Genomic DNA, 22085 nt, shown 5'->3' with positions numbered 1-22085 from the left:
TGTGTTTTAATAGGTTTATTTTCATATAGTCCATTGCAAATTCATGCAATTACTGCCAACGCATCTACTATCAGTTCGTCCAATATCCACATGTTCTAATTGCCATTTCATCCACTCACCATTTCTTCTAATAACAAGTTGGTCTAATACATTCTAGCCATTCAGTCCATATACCATTTGGTCTAATTAAGACAGGTGTTAATTGGGCAAAATGAATGAACAACTGGTTATGAGACGAAATGTCAAGATGAACTGGTGATTAGAAGAAATGATGATTGGACCACATGGTTGTTAGACAAAATGTTGATGGAATGGCATAAGACTAAATGAAGGTAGACCATCTGGTGAGTGGGCGAGTTGGCAGTGGACGAATTGGCAATTTACCGTTTTAATACTGTTGGGAAATTGAAATATTAACTGTAAGAAAAAATGTTATAATACTTGACTAGGTTTTATTGTTCAATCATAAACAATCAAATTTTTTTGGTTTAGATATAAAGATTAAATTATACAAGACATGGTTAACCACCTCTTGTATTTGATCTTTCTGAATATGAATAATTGCCTGTATGTCAAACTCTGGTTTATAATCTTGCAATATGTCTCAACATATCTATGGCTAGGCAAATGTGTCAAAACCATTGATTTATTCCACTCAAATAATTTCAACTTTGGCAATATTGAAATATACAATTTTGTGTTCTCCTTGAACATACAGGAGGCCTAGGTCCTATTTCATATACACTTACAATTATGATATCTTGAGCCCTGTTACTATGGTCCATAATCATAAGTCCATTATGAAATTGGAGACAAGAGAAGCAATTCATGGACATCAACATATCAATACAAAGTATTCAAAATCGTAAAGAAACATTGCTTTCGGAACCAATTCACAAAAGCCGATTCACTGAAGGGCTGCTCCATTATCATGATCTAAAACTCATTAGATCAGTGGAGAGCAGGACAGTGATCAGTTGAATTCAGGAACATTGCACCAACAAGGTTTTGAGGATGGAATAAAAAGGGAGCATATATTTAGATCAGAAACATTCTTATTGAACCCTCCCAATCACAACACACCCATTTGAATCATGCAGAAAACTTAAATGCACATACTACACTGTGTGCAGTCAAGGGATGAGCATAATTGATTGATTTTTTTTTTACTTCTACTTGTCCTCTTCTCATGGTAAAAAAAGTTTATTTTCTATGTTGCTGCCTGCTCATCAAGACTATGATAGATCTAAATCACTTTCAACTAGTTACAATGAGCCACAGCAACATTCTGTCTGGCCTACCCAAGTTGAGCAGCTGTATACATATCTCTGGCCAGCCATGAATGAGCACTGAAAGTAAAGCTCAAACACAGGATGAAAATATAAGAATTGATTTTACCTCATTTAGGGTCAACTGATACCAACAGAAGTAATCCCATCAGTGCTCTGCTCAGTACTCGTCACACAAAAGTTGCTATTATTATGGTAACTTTGCCATGCAATAGTGACTAGCATGGAATCCTTGATTTTGATTGGCTGTTGGACCATGTTACCACGGTAGTTACCATTGGATTACAAAGTTACTATCATAGTAACCTTTACACAATGGGGCCTTCATATTGCTTTTTGGAAGGATATCCCTCCCTGTTTGCCATAAAGTAATGTGTACCCTTTTCATGTTACAGGGCTCTGGGTTGTGCAACATAGAAAGAGAAAATGTCTACCAGTACTATCATTTTTTTTAGTTCATGTTTTTTTAACATATAATAATCACAGATACAATTGATTGGATATTTCGTGTTTACAGTGGTTTCAAATTACATAAATGTCAAAAATTGCATAACAGTTCAGAAATTTTTTACTACCCATAGTAAAACCAGCTTTAATACTATCTGATAATTGATTAAATGGAAAACCTACCCCATTATGGAAAACATCCAATCTTCTTTTTAAAATGTTGGGTCTACCATTATGAGAACGTACTCTGTAAATATATCATGGAATTACTTTCATGGATTTTGAAAGTGGTAGATCCAACCTTTTGAAAACAAGGTGAGATATTTTTATGAAAGGTAGGGTTTATGTGATCACAGGGCCTGATGGAAACACCCAATTATTCAAACAAACCAAAATTGATATCCATGATTTAAACGACACCAGATTTCAAAATACAGGCTAGTCAGTCTCATGCTGACATCAAGTATTAGGGATTTTTTTCATATTTTCAATAGCATCGTCTGTGATGCGTGCTCTCATCATATTCTCAACAAACCGAGGAATTAGATCCCGAACCATAGTGATTGGCTGCACCCATCTAGGAAAGAAAACCATTCTCTCTCTCATAGCTGTGCCTTCTATGATCCGGTATGCTGTATCCACTGAAGTAGTGCTGAACATAGAAGGCTCGTAAACACCCTTGGAAAACTTCACTGCATTGGTTGTATTGATTGGACCTGTAAAGCGTTAAAAGAAATGAAATTGTGCAGCATTTGATTAATAACACTTTTAAACAAGTGGAATGCCCCACGTGATTCAATATAGCAGCAGTGCTGACTTTGAAAACTACTATAAAATAATTATTCACAAAAAACACCATTCATATGATACAATACTACATTCATTGACATTTGACCTTGATCAAGTGACCTAAATCTTGTCAGTGATACTTGATTACCCCTATATCCACATTTTATACACTATATCTATAAACTTTGAAAGTTATGACAGCAATCTAATAATTACCTGTAAAATGGCCAAAGTTCAATGACCTTTGACACTGGTCATGTGACCTGAAACTTGCATGAGATGTTCAGTGATACTTGGTTAATCTTATGTCCACGTTTTATGAACTAGACCAATACACTTACAGAGATATGATGGTAATTCAACAAATACCCTTTCCTTGAAATTGCAGTGGCGACTAGCATTTTTGTTCTGGCACTGGTATACCGGCCGCCTAAACAGGGGTCTACATTTTACTTACCAATGATGTGTTCTGTAATAGAAATATCCATGTGTTGGAAGTAATAGTCATGACGTAAGGATCCAAAAAATCCATGGAGGGCAAATTTACTGGCACTATATGATGGGTATAAAGGCACTGATATTAACCCTGCAAAGAGAGAGAGAGAGAGAAAGAAAACAAATGCAAACATGGAGCATAAAAACATGGGTCAAGATAATGCATTTTACAATATGCAGAGGCAATCACAATGAGGTATAAGGTCCTCAAAATTATGGACAAAATGATCTCTTTTCACATTTTCAAATGTGATCAATATGAATTTCATGAACTATCAAATTGATTTTCATGACAGATACAAGCTTCCAGGGCCCAAAATGCGGGTCCTGGACCCCAGCCAATAGGGTCAAGAGCTTCATCATGCTTGTGATATGCTCCCCACACATACTAGTAATTCAATATGTAGAAATCTTCCCTGATTCTTAATTCAAAATGTTAGCATATCTGATCCTGCACTTAATTGTGTGCAATTTTTCACCAAGATTGAACTCACTCTTTATGAATTTGATAATTACACTCTGTTTGACCAGTCTCCCAAGATTAATACGTGAGTGACAGCACAAAAAGGGCACAACTTGCGTAAATGTATTATGAAACGACACAAATTGAATAAATTAAACAAATTAAACAAGTGAAATATAAAATATTTCATTATATTAAAGGATAAAAAAAGTTTCAGCATTATTTTAGTGAAACAGCGTGTATGCCATCACCATCCTGGCAACTACATGAAAATGCTTTGTTTAAAGGAATACGTATATGCATATGAACATCTATTTTCAGCAACTTTTAGGAAAGTTTTTTACACAGCAGAAAATGGCAATGTGGTTATGCTTTTAGCCACTTGCTTGAATTGTAGATGTCTAACTCGGCTCTATTTGTAAACATTCTAACCTGCCACTGAAGACACAACCCCTATGCTTCCCTTGCTCTCTGCTAGCATTGGGGTGGAATAAGTTGCTAGGCTCACATACGCACGGAAATTGACATCCATAATCTTCTGCAGACGGTCAATCTCATCAATGCCCCATAGGTGGAGGTAGTTAGAATAGATGTGATTCAGAATTAAGAAATCCAGTCCACCAAATCGCTTCTCTGCTTCTTTGACGAGTGCCTCTGTGTCATTCAGGCGGCCCATGTCCAGAGGCATGTAGAAGGCTTCTTCTGCTCCAAGATCTTTGCATTTTTCCACAACCTGTGCAAAATCATAAAAAATGCAATATTCTACCTAACTGCTCATAAAGCAAACCATATAAGTGCATTGGACTTCTATAATGGATGATCTGTTTGCATTACAGATGCTTCTGAACAATTAATATGGAAAATAACATACTCCTACCATCATACCTCTAGTATTTATACAATAATGTATTGTTTAACCCTAAATAGACTGGCCTATTTCGACATCTAAGAAGACAGGGATGGGGGTGGCTGATCTTGGCCGTCCATTGCGTGATTTCGACGGAAATTGGCAAGAGCATTACCGAAGGCATAATCTAAAAGACTGTAAAGGCGCTGTCACACCTTGGCGTTTTAGACAGCGTATGCCCGACGTATGAGGAATTTGGCGAATACGCTGGCGTACGTCGAATACGTTACGGGTAAGTTTTGCATACGTTAAGAGTACGCTAAAACACGCTGGTATACGTCGTCATACGGCGAGGTCGTCGAAAATTTTTGTGCAAGCACAAAATTTTTCGACGTATACCAGCGTATGGCTCATACGTCCCGCATACGCGGGCCATAAGTTGGAGGCAAGTTACGCGATCGTTGATACACGTTGACACACGTTACTCGTAAGTTACTCATAAGTCGATGTACGTCGAGATAATGTCCAGCGTACCCTAAAACTTACTTCTAACCTATGAGTAACGTGCTTTGAATGTATGTGTAACTTAACTCTAACGTATATTGACGTATGAAGACGTGCTCCGGACGACCACAAAACTTACTGAACGTGTTTATAACTTACAGCTACCGTATAATGACGCATTGACAACGTTTATAGGAATTGGTATATAAAGGTGGGGTTCACAGGAGTTTTCTTCGGCATGGCGGTGGTGTTGATACGGTGATGTATCGTGCGGTTATGATTTGAATAGTCAAGCGGCAGCCTTTTTATATGCTACGACACGTGTTCGTCAGCGATACGCTGCCGCGCGCTATGCGTAAGTTAGGCTATCGTAGGGCATAAGTTGTGTACGCCATCAAAACACTAAGCATTTGTTGGAATACGTTACTTATAAGTTAACGAAGCGTTCAATATAAGTTACTAATACGTTATGTATACGTCCAACTCGTTATGAATACGCTAAGTATACGCCCAGAGTTGAAAAAAAATATCAAAGTTCAGCGTATGCCGACGTTTTAGAGAAATTTTGATACGTCGGGCATACGCTGTCTAAAACGCCAAGGTGTGACACCACCTTCAGATCAAATTCCGCGAAAAAATCTCAAAGCTAACTGATTATGCTAGTTTATGCGTAAAATAAAAAGATTGCTCTAATTAACTAAATAATGCCCCTCAAATGCTAATTTTGGGTTCACAGACTCTTTATAGGAATCTGATCAAATGTACTTCTAAAAAAAATCAACATCACATTTATTTTCTAATTGTATTTTTCATTTGTTTCCTAAATTTCTTATTTATTTCTTTATTGTTCAAGTTATTGGGTTTTTTTCAGTGGAAATTGTCTGGGACTTTATTTTGACTATAAGAACGATGAAATTAGTTGATTTTAATTAGTAAAAGGAAAAAAATTATACATTTATGAATTTCTGCTAAAAACACTATTTGCATTGGATTTGCACGCAAATTCACATTTTTGAGCAATTTTGGTCTGTACATGTATGCACTTACAAAATATTGCATAATTTCAGAGCCGCATACCATGGGTTCTCAATTTTTTTCTCAAAAGTTGCATGTGATTTATAAAGTAAAAAGTCAGTGGAATTGCATTATTTAAAACATTTTGGGATTCACTCAAGAGGGTCTTTATCGTAATATCTGAAAAACAAAATGAATAGTGAATGAATGACATTACCAACTCTTATTTACATCACTCAATTGTTTTTTATAACTGTTTTGTGAAAAATAAACAAAACTTCAAAATTTTAGGATTTTACTTCTAAATCTTATGCAATTTTCAGAATTGTGTTTGCTTGATTTTTCTTTATTGATTCAATCAACCTTTTATGGGGTGTACCTGACCTTAAGAATTTTAATTCAGATTTCAATTAAACTTTTAGCATTTTGTGAGTATATTACTCAAATTTATTTAATTATTATTTACAACAAGCAGTAAAATGAATGACTGACTGCCTTCATATTCAGATAAAGAAATACCTTTTGTAGTACAGCTTCTCTACGAGCAGTGACCAAGACTCTAGCTCCCAGCTTACAGTACCAGTAGGCTATCTGTTCCCCTATACCTGTACTTGCTCCCGTCACTATTGCACGTTTTCCTTTAATGCTTGCTGTATTAAAAATAAACAGTCTGACAGAATTAAAAACATAACTTTATTTGGTTACAATCCAGCAAAAGGGCTGTTGACAATACAAATCTCTTTGTTACGGTACATGAAGTGTAAGACAGCATTGGCGATGGTACAGTATGAGAAAAAAATTTGCTCTGTACAAAAACATAACTACTATACATTTTCTTGATGGGGGCACTTATACATGTACTTTGAATTTGAAAATGCTTTCTAAAGGCCTGGTCACACTGCCCGAGCGTTGTTGGAGCGGAGAGAAAAAAATATCATAACCACTCGCTACCGTTCATCATTTTTGATTTCTATTCTCATTTTTTTGTTTGTGATTTTTCCCCAATTTTGTGAACGAAATTCGACCCTCTCTCCCTACCGCTCCAGGAACGCTCCAACGACGCTCGGGCGGTGTGACCAGGCCTTAAACAAGAAATCATCCTTTAATCACAGGGCAGAATCAGAGCACCCAAATTTCAATAAAGAGTATGTAACGTTTGTGTGTGGCAAACAGATCATAAATGAATGTGATTTTTGTTACAATAAAACCTTTTTTGGAGTGCATGTATCGACTCACCAAAAACAAGTTGGGTGTGTTGCTAACTGTAACAGTGTATGCAAACCACTTGCAGTCTGCAACTTCTCTGTCTGTATTAAGTCTATACACTCCAAAATAAAGTAACATTGATCATTGTAACAAATATACTTAATCATATTTATTCATGATTTGTCTTTTTATTAAAACATTAGTAAAGGTTATATAATCTTGAATGACTGATCACATTACCGACCAGGGGCCCTATTTCAAAAAGATTGTTAATAACAAATTTGCAATTTCAGTTCTAAGCTACTGTAATCACTTGATCTTTATATAACAGGACCCAGGCTAGTTTAAACAGACCTGCACAATCATAAATTAGAAATTAACTTCATAGTTAGATCATGTTCATTCACTTAGAAATTGGCAACATTCCTCCCGAGGGTCATTATAAAAGACAAATTTTTAATGTGTTTTATTTTTTTTCAGAAAGAAAAATTTAATAAAAGATGGTCAAAATACTTATAGTAGGTTATTTGAATTGTAAAATTTCCAACTTTTCCCACAGAAACAAATATTCAATATCAAAGCAATAATCTACATCAATATAATATAGGCTACTTTCAATTCACTATTTGTTCTTTTAATTAACAAATTTCTAATAGTTTTTTGCAATGAAAACCCTGAAATCCTGATCGATAAAAAGATAAATTGTAAGGAAAAATGGCCAAATGGACCCCCCGGGGGCTCAACCAAAATAGTGGTAGGGGAGTGTGGCGAGTGAGACAAAAAACGGGGGCCTTGGAGCAGGCTAATTGTGAAAACAGGGGTCTTAAGTTGGCGTTGTGGCGTGCGCCTGTAATCCAAGCTGTGGGGAAGTTACAAATTATTATTTGCTTTGTTGAAAAAGGGATCTACACGAGATCGGTCTGGTAAGAAACCTTCAATTTTCAACATTTATATTAACCAATATTTCAAACCTTCATACGCATTAGGCGTATGTAGGAAGGTGTAAATATGAATAAAATCACAATCAATCATGATTTACTAAGACTGATTTTTATCTCAAAAGATGGATTTCCTAGTGAAATCCATCTTTGTTCTGGTCAGTCTCTAACTAAGCGTCTATGGGAAGAGTGTCAAGACTCTATGATGAAGAAGTGTAGAGTCTATGACCCTTCTTCTTCTGGAAACAGTACAGTCCACTGTCTGGCGTATTGTCGTACTGGTGAAGTGCAGCGTGCAAGTGTATGTACATTATCCAATAAAAAATTGCTTACAGCGTGCAAGTAAAAACAACCACCGTTATTAACGGAGCTGGGTCTTTTGTACCTCTTGTTTAAAGATGTGTAGAGAGGTACAATTAACTGTGGTTTGGGGGAGGGAGTTCCAAAGTCTTATCGAATCTGGGAGGAAGCTCCTCTGGTAGACAAGTGTTCTGGCAAAGGGAACAAGGATCTTCTGAGAATGACCTCTATGCATAGATGTGAATGGAGTGAGGAAAGTAGGTGGGATATCAATGAGTGAGTTGGTAATACAGTAGATCATCACCACCTTGGCCTGTGCCCTACGCTTTTGTAAAGTTGGCCATTTGAGCTGGTTCAACATGGCTGCCACACTGCTTGTCCTACGGTGATCATTACAGTATGTACGTCTCTGTAGCGTCTCTGCACCATTTCAAGCTTTTTTATATCTGCTTGCGTGTGAGGGTCCCATATTATGCTGGCATACTCCATGATTGGTTGCAGGAGAGCTCTGTAGCACAGTTCCTTGACCTTTCTTGGACATGGTCGGATATTTCTCTGGAGGAAGGCACGCGTGGAGTTGGCCTTTTTGGTTACGGCATTTATATGTTGATTCCAGCTGAGGTTTCTCTGCAGCTCAACTCCAAGATACTTTGCTGTATTTTTATCAGACATAGTCTGTCCATGGATGAAGTAAGGCTTGATGATAGGTTTGCGCTTATTTGTGACATGAAGTACTTGACACTTCTGTGGATTGAATTCCATCAGCCAATCTTGCTTCCATCATTGCAAGGAGTCAAGGTCCTCTTGGAGACAAATGACATCTTCTTCTGTCTTGATGTTGGCATAAACCATGCAATCATCAGCAAAGAGCCTTACTGTTGAGTTGTTGGAGAGATACTCTTGCAGGTCATTGATGAAGATGAGAAAGAGCATTGGCTCGAGGACACTGCCTTGCGGAACGCCTGATGTTACTTGGCTGGTATTGGAGATGGATCCGTCCAGTACAACATGTTGGGTCCTATAAACTCAGAAAGTCAGCTATCCAATGGTGAGTGTGATCTCGGATTCCATAAAATTGAAGCTTGTGTAACAGGCGTCCATGCGGTACTTTGTCAAATGCTTTAGAGAAGTCAAGGAGTATCATGTGATATCCAGTTGACCCTTGTCATCAATGGTTCTAGCAAGATCTTGGACGGCAGTAATCAGCTGAGAAACACAAGATCGTTTCTTGCGAAAACCGTGTTGAGCATTGGACAATACATTGTGGTCTTCAAGGTGGGTCATGACATCACTAAGAACGATGTGCTCTAGAATCTTACAGGTCACAGATGTCAGAGAGATAGGCCTGTAGTTCTCTGGTTTACTACGGTCGCCTTTCTTGAAGATGGGGACAATGTTTGCCGTCTTCCATGCAGCAGGGATAATGCCTTGATCTAGGGAGGCTTGAAAGAATATGGAGAATATTGGTGTCAATTCGGTGGCAAGTCCCCTCAAAAGTCTGGCATGAATTTCATCAGGACCAGATGCCTTATGGATATCAAGCTCAGACAGAATCTTATGGACCCCTGGGGGAGAGATGATTATATGATTAATGGATGGGTAAGGACTAGGCCCTTTGTCTCTCAGGTTGGTCATATCTTCATCATGGTTGAAGACCGATGAGTATTGTTGGCTTAAGATGTTGGCCTTAAATCATTTATCATGGAGTCCTCAGGACATAGCCACCTGAAAATGACTGCCCAAGGTTTTTTCATGAAAATCCTATATTTTCTTTCATTTTTTAATGAGAAATTCGGTACACTTACTCTTAATATAAGGAACATTATTAACTAAAAGATTTTGTGAAATAAGACGAAATTCATGTTAAATCTTAACTCAAATTAGGTGCGCAGACTTGGTCTTGACTTGGGCCGTTGGGGCCCACCATCATACACCCATGGTTTCAAATCATCTCGCATGCGAAAGATTCATATGCACCTGGTGCACACGAATCTTTCACACCCTTTTTACTAAAATAACTATGACTTTCCATCATAGCTAAGAATTCTAATTGTGCTATGACACTGACCGAACCATATGGATCCTTTGTTGAATTCTCTTTGCTGTTTTTTTTAATAAAATAAGAGCATTTTTCGTGATCTTCACGTAGATACCTTCTGCTCAGCGCGGATATCAATTTTTGCCTAAAGAGGGCGCGCGTTATCATTCACAAGCCGGTAGGCACTTAAGAACCAAGTTTGAAAGGATACTCGTAAAATTACGTCACTCTCGCCGATGAATATTCATTAGATCGTGGTCGTGCGTGTTCAATACACACTGAGTGCATGCATGCAGAGAGTTTGTATTGAACATGCACGACCACGATCTAATGAATATTCATTGGCAAGAGTGACGTAATTTTACGAGTGTCCTTTCAAACTTGGTTCTCAAGTGCCTACCGTTTGTTTGCGGTATACCTTTGTTTACGGTTTTGCAAGCTACATGTAGCTGCATTCTAGGCGATCAGCATTATTTTCTTGCTCGTTCAATCCACTTTCATCATCATCTTGTCAAAGATGGCATACTTTACCATAGACAGCTGGCAACCGTCTGTTTCGAGGAGTTTTTTAACATTTTTTTTTAAATTTCTCCTCGTACACAGACGGCTCGATAGCCTGCAGCCACCATTAGGGGACTTGCAATGCAAAATCCCCCAGTCGGGGCTCTTCAATTTTTGTCTTTAATGAATAAACATTTTGAAAGTTAACTTGAACAAAATGCAAATTAATATTCCCTCTTGACATTAATTGCCAAAAAACTGTGAAAAATCAAGTTAAAAGGAACAAAAACAGTGACTTACCTCGGCTGTCGCGCAAATTCACTTCCCCGTTTTATCCGATCTTAAGTACATAAACATATGGCCATTGAGTCCCCTGTACAGATCGCGCTAAAACTTCGGTCTCTGTATTTGGTGAGTGAAGCCAACGGAGTTCAGCTGAACAACCAACATAGCAGAGACCGAAGCATTTGGTCTAACTTTACCAATAAGTATATAGCCTACATGAGATGCAACCTGTTGATTTTTGGTACAATTTCCTATTATGCACTGACGACTTGAATCGAGAATGTTCGATAGGAAAAATTGCTTTTCGATTGTTGTTTGCGTACTTTCCACCGCAGTATCAAGGATAACTAAGGACGGACTGAACGTTTGATATTTGGAGGTAAGCGATAAAAACAGTTTAATAAATAATTCCTTTTTAAAATGAAGTTAAAATACGAATGTTCAATTGCAAGAGTCATAGTGGAAAAATATTGAAAGTTTTGACGTGTTTCATTCCCTCACATTCGTGTGATGAATGAAAACGTCAAAGTCCACTATGAAATCACATGCGTTGTGCGAGGTTAGTATTACTAACCTCGCATGTTGTGTGAGTGACCATCATACGGTACCCGGCCAATTTTTATAAACCCTAAAGCACTTGTTCACTGCTACCACCCTGCCTGTGGGGAATCTACAGGTAGGACTTTGGTATCCCAATGTGGTACAGAGCACTTGTTCACTGCTACCACCCTGCCTGTGGGGAATCTAGAGGTAGGACTATGGTATGCCAATGTTGTACAGAGCACACACTTTAAAAAATCATTAAAATATCACTTTTGTGACCAAAATTACTAATTTCCATACAGTTGCAATTTATTTTTCATTAGTAACTTGGGAATAATTTTGTATTCACCAGAGCGCTCAAAAACTTGAATTTTGGGCATATTTTTGGGTACGCCCTCTATTGGTGGAAAGTAATATGGCAAGAAAATTTTCATTTTTTGATCTCTATTTTTAATGAAGAAAAAAATGATTTAAAGAATCAAATTTAAATAAGAGCCAAGTTATATGAATAATAGGTGTAATGGAAACTGTCAGTGTAAAAAAATCAAGCATTTGCCCCAAAGAAAAAGAGAAAATAAGCCAAACATTGCCACCCTTATTTTGCCACACATGGAGATATAACTGAGAACAAGGTTATATTATAACCTTGTTCATTGAATGAGTGGTACAGAGCACACACATTAAAAAATCATTAAAATATCACTATTGTGACCAAAATTACTTATTTCCATACAGTTGCAATTTATTTTTCATTAGTAACTTGGGAATAATTTTTATATTCACCAGATTGCTCAAAAACTTGAATTTTGGGCATATTTTTTATACGCCCTCTATTGGTGGAAAGTAATATGGCAAAAAAAATTCATTTTTTGATCTCTATTTTTAATTAAGAAAAAAATAATTTAAAGAATCAAATTTAAATAAGAGTCAAGTTGTATGAATAATAGGTGTAATGGATACTTTCAGTGTAAAAAATTCAATCATTTGCCCCAAAGAAAAAGATAGAATAAGCCAAACATTGCCACCCTCATTTTGCCACACATGGACATACGGTACCGTAAAGTCCGTATATAAGTGAGAACAAGGTTATATCATAACCTTGTTCATTGAATGAGTGCCCTAAACTACCGGCGCCGTACTACCGGTACCGTACCTGCCTAGGCTAAGGCCCGGGCTAAGCCTAAGGCTAAACAAAGTACCGTAGTCTAGAATTAATTTTACCTGGATCGAAGTTGTCTCTAATGATAAGGGCAACCAAGACAGCTCCAACAGTAGCTATCATTAAAATCTTTGAGAACGACATTGCACAAAATCACACTCCTCTCTGACTCTGCCTGACTCCAACTCTGAAATCGACTACTGGCGCTGGCCTGGTTATTTTGCTCTCTGGTTGGTACCGTTGATGTCGCTATGTACCGCTGCCGCTGCCCAATTCTCGCCCAGTTTACCTACTTTCATTTGTAATAATGTTTCATTCAATTAGCTACGATATCCTTACTTCCAGATGTCATCTGAACGAGAAAATACTGGAAAATCGTCTCATAGGATAATAAAATTATCTGTATTTTAAGCACCGCTGAGTAATTCGACGTTTTCGCCCCCAACTTTTTGTCACTGATCTACGCCTATATAAATTATCATCCTCAAAAACATAATCATGCATTCCATATTTTTATATTTGTTTCTATTTGTTTATTTAAATTCTTTTATTTCATTTAAATTAGGACCTATAGATTAAAAAAAAAGAAAAATGAACCAGAGACAGATATGGGCCTAAAGTCATATACAGTTATGTATCATTAGGCTCAGTATCACATAATCATGACGATCATCCACATCTATTTGTGGTATATTAAGTCATTATTATTCCCAAATTATTCCTAAAATTCTTATAGTAAATGATGGGTAATCTTCAAAATACAAATAGGCCACATAAAGATGCATTTAGATCAATGATAGACTTGAAGACACGCAGAGGCAGCGGAACATATGGAGGGGCTTCATCATCACTTAAAGGTCAAGTCCACCTCAGAAAAATGTTGATTTGAATCGATAGAGGAAAATCAGACAAGCACAATGCTGAAAATTTCATCAAAATCGGATGTAAAATACGAAAGTTATGACATTTTAAAGTTTCGCTTATTTTTGATTAAATAGTTATATGAACGAGCCAGTTACATCCAAATGAGAGAGTCGATGATGCCACTCACTCACTATTTCTTTTGCTTTTTATTGTTTGAATTATACAATATTTCAATTTTTACGAATTTGATGATTAGGACCTCCTTGCCTGAAGCACAAAATGTTAAAATAATGGAATTCCACGTGTTCAGGGAGGAATGAAACTTCATTTCACATGACAATGACGAGAAAATCAAAATATTTCATATAAATAAAATACAAAAGAAATTGTGAGTGAGTGCATGATGTCATCAGTTCCCTCATAATACCGACCGAGATGTGCACTGTTTTGTGAAATAAAGCGAAAATTTAAAATGTCATAACTTTCTTATTTTACATCCGATTTTGATGAATTTTTTTTGGATGGACTTGTCCTTTAAAAAACACACTCACAAAAAAAAACGCTGTTACTTTGCGTGGTCAGCCTCAAACTTTCAAAACCGTTAATTCCGCAACCCCTGGAAGAGAAAAAAAATATTGGAATAATATATCGTCTAAGTTTTTACTTGCCCAAAACTGCATGTATTACGTACATTGTATTGCTCTTTAATCCTGCCATATTTTTTTTTATTACTGTAGTTTAGTCTGGGCTAACACATATCAAACCCATCTTAAAAAATTATGTTCCCTTCAAAATAAAATTTACGTATTATTTCTCCAGACGTCAATATACCACCAGCAAATACCACGAATTTGTTTCATTCCCTAAAATTGTTGAAACTTGAAGACATCAACAAAATTCAACAGTGTCATTTTCTCTACAGATGTTTAAATTCTCAAATTCCACAAAAATTTCGTGAATCATTTACACATGTTTCAAACATACATCATTTTGATACCCGTTCAAATAATCAAATGTTCATTCCCAAACAGAAAAATAATCTTTCAACACAACATTCGTTATACTGGCCCCAAAATATGGAATGAAATTCCGGATTACATAAAAAAAATATTTGTCGACAATCAGCTTTAAGTATAAAATGAAAAAAATGCTTCTGTCGTTATATATATATTAATATTTCCCATCTTTCCTTTGACTTCAAACATGATAACATGAACCATGGACAAATTGTTGTTGCGGCATTTATATTCCCCCACTGATATTTTGTTGTTGAGCATTCTATTTTATTTCGTAATTCATGCCCGCCTCCTCGCTCACGTCTCCCTCTCTTGTTCCCTTTCCTTTTCTTTTCTCTGCCCTTTTTCTTTGTATTGTGTATTGTATTGTATTTTTGTCTACAGGCGTATCCCGCCACAAGCCTAGGCTTTTAGGGTATACGCCTTCTTCCTTAAACCTAATATGTACATATTTATATATATATATATTTTTATAACAAATTGATTTATGTATGAATTTATGTTATGAAAAATGTACTGAAATGGAAGAAAATAAATGTTTTATTTGAATTTGAATTGAAAAAAACCCTATACTATTGCCATATTTGAAACAAATAGGAAACCAAATTATCCAGATTGTGTGTGTCAGTATAAAGTAATTAATTCTAATACATGTAGTTGAAATTGATATACAACGAAGTAACATTTTTGTTAATATTGTTAACACTACGATTCATTATAGAAGAGAAAGATCATATTTTTAAAACCTTTTCCCCCAAATAATGATTATAAATTGAACCTCGAAATACCTCTAGCTATATAAGTGTCAAAATCATTGCCGAACTATTTTCACTATCTTTCAACATGACTGTAAACGTCAGCTTATCTGCCTGCTTCATGACCAACCCACGGCCCATGGGGGCTTTGCCGTCACCCTTGGCAAAAGGGAAAGTCAATGAACGAGGAGTGAGAGAGGGGGAAATGAAAAGAGTATAAAGAAAATAAAATGGCCTTGTTGCAAAAAAAGACAGCTGAGGGGGTATCAGACGAGGCGGAATAGAAAGATAATAGAATGGAAAAAAGGATAAAGAGGAATGAAAATAAAAGGAAGAAGACAAGTGAAAATATTCCAGCAAAAGTGAAAGGAGGGACCGAAAAATACCAATGCCATTCATATTCAGAACAAAATAACAATTCAACTCGCGCTTCGCACCCAGATTGCACGTTTAATTAAATACTCTCCTTTATTCAAGTCATTCCCGGTTTGTAAGATAAAACATGATTATAAAAGTGCTTATGTCACGTTTTCTCTCTGAATGATAAGATACTTTGTTCGTATCACACTCGATCTCTTCTTACGGCTTACTTATTATTTATGTTAAATGCATTTTTATAATCTGTCCTAGCTCATCATAGGCCGATGGAGAGCTGATTTCTCTTTGAAAGTTGTATAAGTAATGAATATTATCACTATTATTCTTTCGCACTTTGTACACGTATCAGTAATAATCACAGTCATATATTCTGTTCGTGGTTTAAAAAAGTGCTTAAAGTCAAGTTTTCAGGTCAGAATATCACAAATTTTATAAGATCGCGCGTCGCACTCGCATTAGTTTGAAATGCTTACTCGAAAGACCAAATTTTTGGTCAGAATAATTCTGACCTAAAATTTTGACATTCGAGTAAGCATATTTTTTAGGTAATCGCCAAAAAAGGATGTGCATCTAACTACGCATCTGATGCAAGGAAACATGAGTTTGGCACCCCCATGTGAAAAATGAATTTGGCACCCCCGGTCAAACACAATTATTGTCGCCCCAAAGGTCAAAAATCAATTCAGCGACCCCCCCCCAATGTGAAACATCAATTCGGCATCCCTGTGTCGAAGATTAATTCGGCGCCCCTAAGTAAAGGTCGGACATCAAGTCGGCGCCCCCTATATGTCGTTTATATACACATGAACTTTAGGCGAGTCTGACTCGGCTTGCGTGTCGAACCCCCGAGTCACATTTAAACACGGTATCAGAGTTATGCAACTTATTACAGTGACTGATTCGACTTTGCCATCAAGAGTTCGTAAGAGATTCCAAATTTCTGAAGGTTTACTTTTATTTTTCAATATAGTTTCAGTGACAGATTAAGGGGCGTAGCTACGGGGGGGGGGGGCTGGGGGCACGTGCCTCCCCCATCGGCTGGCAAAAAAAAAACAGGGGAGAGGTAGAAAAAGAGGGAGGAAGAATGAGAAACGTAGTGGAGGAAGAAGAAATCACTGTAATAACTATTTACATGAAACATAAATTACAATAATTATTGATGATAATGAAATACAAATGGCAGAATCTGTAAAATTTCTTGGTGTGAAATTGGACAATAAGTTAACTTGGAAAGATCATGTAGATGAAATTTCTCGTAAGATATCCTGTGTCATAGGAATATTAAATATAATTTAATATAATCCAATGTCAGTTCTTAAAGCCTGTGTATAGCTTTGGTAAAGGGTCAATAATGTGATTGATAATCGAATATCATCTATTATCACCCGTATCAGACATCTGAGCTGGTCATTTACAAAACCGTATTGCCCTACATTTTCTGAATATCGGGAAGGGTAGGTATATTGTTTGTATTTTCCTCGGTCTCAATGCGCGTATTTACTTTGCATGCAGAGACGATGCAAAATATACCTTTGTATTTTCCCTGGTCTCACATCCGGGCATTTTAGGATGCGTATAAAGAGATACGCTTCATAAGGATCCACGCGCCAACAATATACGTCATAATAAAGACAACGCTGGTTCCGAGCGCTTGCAAGTACGTCATAATGGTAAAGTGCAGAGCCTAGACCGACACAATAGAACTTATTTTAAAATATCACCATTATCATGATTTTTGCTCTAGATATCTGATTTGGATGATAATAAAAATATTGACTAGCTCTTCTTTCGGGGAACATCAAATATATTGCCCTTAAATGACCCATATTGCCCTCGTCTAAAGACTCGGGCCAATATGATTCATTTGCTGGCAATATATTTGATGTTCCCCTCAAGGCTAGTCAATATTATATAAATATGACAGTCTTACTGAAGCGTAGAGACCGTTAGATATTTTTCCATCTGCACTTCTCTGAGAAAATTTCAAATATTCAAATCTTGGATATATAGCGCCCTCTCTCGGCGATGCTTGTTTTAAATTAAAAAAGTGGGCATTCAAGCACTTATCTTATAAATTTAGTGATTAGATATCCAAAAGTTACAGACAAAGAACATATCTTGAAAGTTTCAGCCCATTCCATGATTTGGAATAGGATTTAATTGAAAGACAAACACACACGAGTGATAGGTGCATTTTGGTGGATTTACCAAAACTATACACAAGCTTTAAATTATATAATGCTATGATCTTGCCACGGTTGAGTTATTTCAACATCATATGTGGATACTGTCCAAACTAGTTATTACAGAGGTCATACTTGTTGCAGAAACGTGCTATTATAGAATAATAACCTTGTCACTATTCCTTGCCCATACTAATACAATTTAAAAAAATAAATTGACATTATAAATTTTTTATTGAATATTGACAGTATTCTGACTGTTTTAATGATTCATTTACTTTTTCAAAGTACTGTCAATAGATATGCAACAAGACATTATAATAATCTATACTTGCCAAAGTACCGATATGATTTTTCTCGTTCTATTTTTAATTAGTTTACAGAGGACGTAATGATTTTTAATAATTTGAAATTAGAACAGAAATCTTGTCAGTCAATGGCTATTTTTAAAATACAATACAAATCATCTCTTATTAATCAATTTCATTCAATAGACATTTAGTTGCCTGTTTTTCCTATTTTTATATTGGTGTATACTTATTTATTTGTATGTCATTTTAATGGGAGCCTTGACAGGTCTTCGGCCTTTGCTGGTCTCCTGCATCCGGTACATGTATATGTTGTGCTTTTCATTTATTGTAATTGTTATCTCTAAAATTGTATTTTGCTTTTTATCCCTTACCTCTTCATAATATTTTAAATATTGTACTATCATGTTAAATGTATGATTCTATTTTGGATGCAAATAAAAGTCCATATCAATCACTGAGTACATACCGGTAAATGACAATGTGGACCACTGTACCAATATGTGTTCATGGTGTTAAGGATATAATATTTTACTTTCAAATTCTTCCATTTTTGTTTATTCTAGCGTGAAATTTTGCAGCCTTAATATATAACTTAATGATTTTACCTCTTTCATAATGTTTGTACCTTTTTTCTCCCGACTTTCTGCTCCACTCATTCCCTTCACTCCCACTCTCTCCCCCTTTCCATCCCCCTCTGCCTCTCCTCCCCTCTTTCCTTTCTCGCATTTCTGTTCTATCTCTGCTCTCCTCCCCCTTTCACTTCTGCCAAGCGTACTCTTATACGATTCTTAGTTTTGCTTCATAAATATTGACGTGTGTTGAATATTCTCATTTTATATATGATAATATCAACTGTTTTTATTAATCTCACGTGGCTCGCAATCATCCAACATTGTTATTTTAGCATTATTTTACTTTATTTGAACCTGAAATAGAAAGATACTATTCATTCACCATTTTTTCAGCAAACAAGCAAAATGTGATTTTGTTCCCAAATCGGATCGTGGACCAGTGCATCCACATACAATGTTATTACGATTAGTCTGCGACCCGAGTTTGGAATAAATCGTATCGTATAGGACCGTGGTGTAGGCTAGATTTTGATGTTAATCTTGAGCATGGGTGTCGATCACGGGGGGGGGATGGGGGGATATATCCCCCCAATATTTCAAGTGGGGGGATGGCCTGTATTATCATCCCCCCCAATAATTTAGGGTAAAAAATTAAAATGATGATGAAAAAAATGAAAAGTTTGATCATGATGATTATAGTATGCCATCAATCAGTTTGTTTCTCTCGCAATTTGTGTATACTGTTATCAAATAAAAACATTCCTTTTCAGGACTATTAAACAGATGGGTGGAGATTCAAGATGAAAAAGAATGAAATGTTTATGTATATGATATTTTTAACACATGACATAATAGGACCCCAACGAAAAACAACGTTTGTTGATAGGGTGTTCCATCCTACCAGTGGTGAATAAATTAATTAATTCAAAAGGGTGGAAAAATAAACGGGAGTAAAATGATGGCAAGATAAATCGTCTAAGGAATGACGGTAAACCCGATGGCGCATCACAAGAAGCCATACAGTTTGTAATTTGTGCTAGTCTTAATTGGTCCGAATCTGCATTTTATCATCAAGCATTAAGAAGAAAAAAAATATTGCCAGTCGGGTTAGATTTAAGAGAAGTTGTATACACAGAGGCGTCGATCCTGGGGGGCAGCAGGGCGATCGCCCCACCAATGAAAATATTGGGGGGCAAACATATCGTTTTGCCCCCTCCCAATAATTATGCATGTGCAACTAAAAACTAAAATAAGATTGTAATGCTACACTAAAATCAGCAAGCGAGATTGGGATATCAACTCGATTTTGATTTAAAATCGTGCTCAAAATGTCTGCTTTTCAGATTGGAATATACAAATTTTCAGCTCGCGCTTCGCGCTCGCATCATTTCTTTACCAAAACCCCATACATTTCATGATTAAATCGGTGTATAGAATGTCCCGTTTTCAGTTCTAAACCTCAAAAGAACTCCCGCTTCGAATTGCAATAATCTTTTGTTGGATATATATCTTTTTCTTTATTAAAAGCGTCCATTAAACTGTCTTTTTTCCAGATCGAAATATCAAAATGCTCGCGCTTTGCGCTCGCATATTGTTCTTCTAGATACCCATCTTAATCATTGGTACCAAAAATGCTTAGAATATCAAGCTTTCAGGTCAGAATATAAAGACATTTCAGCTCGCTCTCTAGTGAGATACATGTATCCAGTGGCGGACCGTGACCTGGAGGAGACAAAGCATTGGGGGGCACAGCATTGTTCACAGACAATGCAGTGCCCCCCCAATGCTTTGTCTCGTCCGGGTCACGGTCCGCTACTGCATGTATCTATCCTCCTCATGAGTTACTACAAACAAACCTAAACAGGTACATTTTTCCTGTTTTCATGTCATACAAAAAATTTCAGCTCGCGCTTCGCGCTGGCATTGTTGGTGAGGGTGAGATATTAGTCTATTTCTCATGGTCGAGTAATATATATGTATATATATAAATAAAGGTCTATGTGTGTGGGGGTGGGTGAGTTTGTTTGTTTTGTGTGATCGAGCGCCTTTGGAACGTTGATTCATGATTTTGCCCCCCCCCCATCTGAAAAATAGATCGACGCCCCTGTGTATACATCATGTTCAATAAACAGATCAATATGTATAAACTGTATGAATGTATAATGTATAAATAGTAAAATGTATAAATACCGTACGAATACCTACGCTCATATCTTGGACTATGCTATTATCTTATTAGAATAAAAGCGAATTTGATATCAAGTTGAAATGACGTAAATATACCATTGGCTACGATTTAGACCATGATGTTTAAGCCAAGGTTTAGACCTCAATACCCGTCCCGATATTTTAAATAGTAATGTAATATTGATTGCACACATCTAATTTAAACCTTTGTGGGGCAATGCATTCACTTATAGGGATTAATACGTTAATACTTCATGCATTTAATATTGGAATGAAAATTAATATTTGTTTAGTTTTCATATTTAAAATTTGATTACTAGTTATTTCTATACAGTAACTGAACTTTTTGAATTATTATGTTAATACTTCATGTACTTATCATTGGAATGAAACTTTCATTTTATTTTTTTATGAACTTTTTTATTACACACATATATTTTTTTGGGGGGGTGACTTTTTGAATTATGTTTTTATTATAACAAGTAAATTACAAAATTTGCAAATAATTAAGTGATTGCAAATCACATGAACACCAGTTGGTTACACAAAAAAGACAAAATAAGGACAATAATAAAAGACTAACCCCTACCCACTTCCTCCCCCATTAAATTTTAAATAGTAACGAATTATTGAGTAGTTATTTCTACACTAGAAATCTTTTTTTTTCAAGTAAAAGAGCACTGGTATAGAAATTGTCATCTTTTGTCAAATGGAGGCTTTATACATTATTTGTTTGTAGCCTTTATGTAAACGTGTATTCACTTTCACTGTACATAATGTTATAAATGTAATACTGGCTTTATAATATGCTTAATGTGGTATTTTGATGTTTATTGACTTGAAGTTGTGAACAAAACAAATTTCCAATGTGGATGAATAAAGACGAACTTGTACTTGAACTTAAACTTGTCAGCTTGCTCCTCGGTGACTTGGGCGGACCTAGATTCCCAGGGATCGAAACAAGCTCGCGCTCGAGTGCGTCATACACTGGGCATGCGTAG

The 22085-nt window shown here is 36.3% G+C and overlaps 1 protein-coding gene across 1 annotated transcript; it reads right to left on the bottom strand.

Moving 5' to 3' along the window:
* Positions 1 to 362: 362 nt before the first annotated feature.
* Positions 363 to 13041, bottom strand: LOC121410746 (hydroxysteroid 11-beta-dehydrogenase 1-like protein). Its single transcript, XM_041603020.1, has 5 exons — positions 12881 to 13041; positions 6368 to 6498; positions 3916 to 4216; positions 2983 to 3111; positions 363 to 2452 (listed from the first exon to the last, which is right to left on the bottom strand). Exons 1-5 carry the CDS (start codon positions 12960 to 12962, stop codon positions 2196 to 2198), a joined length of 900 nt encoding a protein of 299 aa, XP_041458954.1. The 5' UTR covers positions 12963 to 13041; the 3' UTR covers positions 363 to 2195.
* Between the last annotated feature and the right edge of the window lie 9044 nt (positions 13042 to 22085).

Source organism: Lytechinus variegatus, chromosome 3 (assembly GCF_018143015.1).
Source record: "Lytechinus variegatus isolate NC3 chromosome 3, Lvar_3.0, whole genome shotgun sequence".
In the NCBI taxonomy this organism is placed as follows: Eukaryota; Metazoa; Echinodermata; class Echinoidea; order Temnopleuroida; family Toxopneustidae; genus Lytechinus; species Lytechinus variegatus.
Note: the sequence above shows the minus strand (reverse complement) of the source record. Positions and strands in the feature narration are given on the sequence as shown.